The 1055-nt window shown below is 39.2% G+C and overlaps 1 protein-coding gene across 1 annotated transcript; it reads left to right on the forward strand.

Annotated features, from left to right (window-relative positions):
* Window positions 1-6: 6 nt before the first annotated feature.
* Window positions 7-561, forward strand: LOC120227516 (olfactory receptor 6C2-like; the record flags this gene model as incomplete). The annotated part of the gene is made up of 1 exon (XM_039225615.1): window positions 7-561. A coding segment is annotated over one exon (555 nt), but the record flags the coding sequence as incomplete, so codon positions are not given.
* Window positions 562-1055: the final 494 nt, after the last annotated feature.

The following is a 1055-nucleotide window of genomic DNA, read 5'->3' on the forward strand; positions in this document are numbered from 1 at the left end:
CCACTGCATTACATGACCATCATGAACAGCAGAGTCTGCAAGAACTTCATCCTCTTCTGTTGGGTAGCAGCACTGATCATCCTTCTCCCACCACTTAGTCTAGGTTTGGGCCTGGAGTTCTGTGATTCAAACATCATCGATCATTTTTGTTGTGATGCATCTCCTATCATGAAGATCTCTTGCTCTGACACATGGTTGATAGAGCAGATGATTATAGTGTGTGCAGTGTTGACATTAATCATCACACTCATGTGTGTAGTTATTTCCTACAAGTATATCATCAGGACCATTCTACAGTTTTCCTCTGCCCAGCAAAGGAAAAAGGCCTTTTCTACTTGTTCTTCCCACATGATTGTTGTTTCCATTACTTATGGTAGCTGCATCTTCATTTATGTCAAACCTTCAGCCAAGGATGAGGTGACTATTAATAAAGGGATTTCACTCCTTATTACTTCTATCTCACCAATGTTGAATCCCTTTATTTACACACTGAGAAACAAGCAAGTGAAGCAAGCTTTTCATGACTCAATTAAAAAAATTGCATTCCTCTCAAAGATGTAAGGAGAAATGAGTCAATGAATTCAACGGAAAGGGAGGGTGAATATGCACAAAACCTGAAGCTTCTAATACTATTTGTCTCTGTATCATTAATTCTCCAGTCACACTGACTCTTTCACTTTCTTTTTAAACTTGCTAACTGTGAGCCCTATTCCAATTTTTACTCTCCAAATTATGAGGATATTTACTCTTACTGTCTGTAAGAAACTAATGGTTGTCAAACATGCTGGTTGATATCCTTAGAAACACAGAAGACCACATTTTTCTGCCATACTTCTACACTCTTAGGTGTGACTAGGTAGCCTGTGTTATAGTTAACAGAATGGCTGCGGAAGTGATGTGCGCCATTTCTAGACCTGGCCTATAAAACATACAGTATGTGATTCCCCATCCATCCCTTTTCCCCACTTGTCAGACAGATGCCAATGTATAAAGGACTTTGTAAGCTTCACATTGGTGATGAATGAGGTTGATTTTCCACCTCTGCTTTAAGTCTT

Source organism: Hyaena hyaena, unplaced genomic scaffold, assembly GCF_003009895.1.
Source record: "Hyaena hyaena isolate Hyena2069 unplaced genomic scaffold, ASM300989v1 scaffold_2444, whole genome shotgun sequence".
Classification (NCBI taxonomy): domain Eukaryota; kingdom Metazoa; phylum Chordata; class Mammalia; order Carnivora; family Hyaenidae; genus Hyaena; species Hyaena hyaena.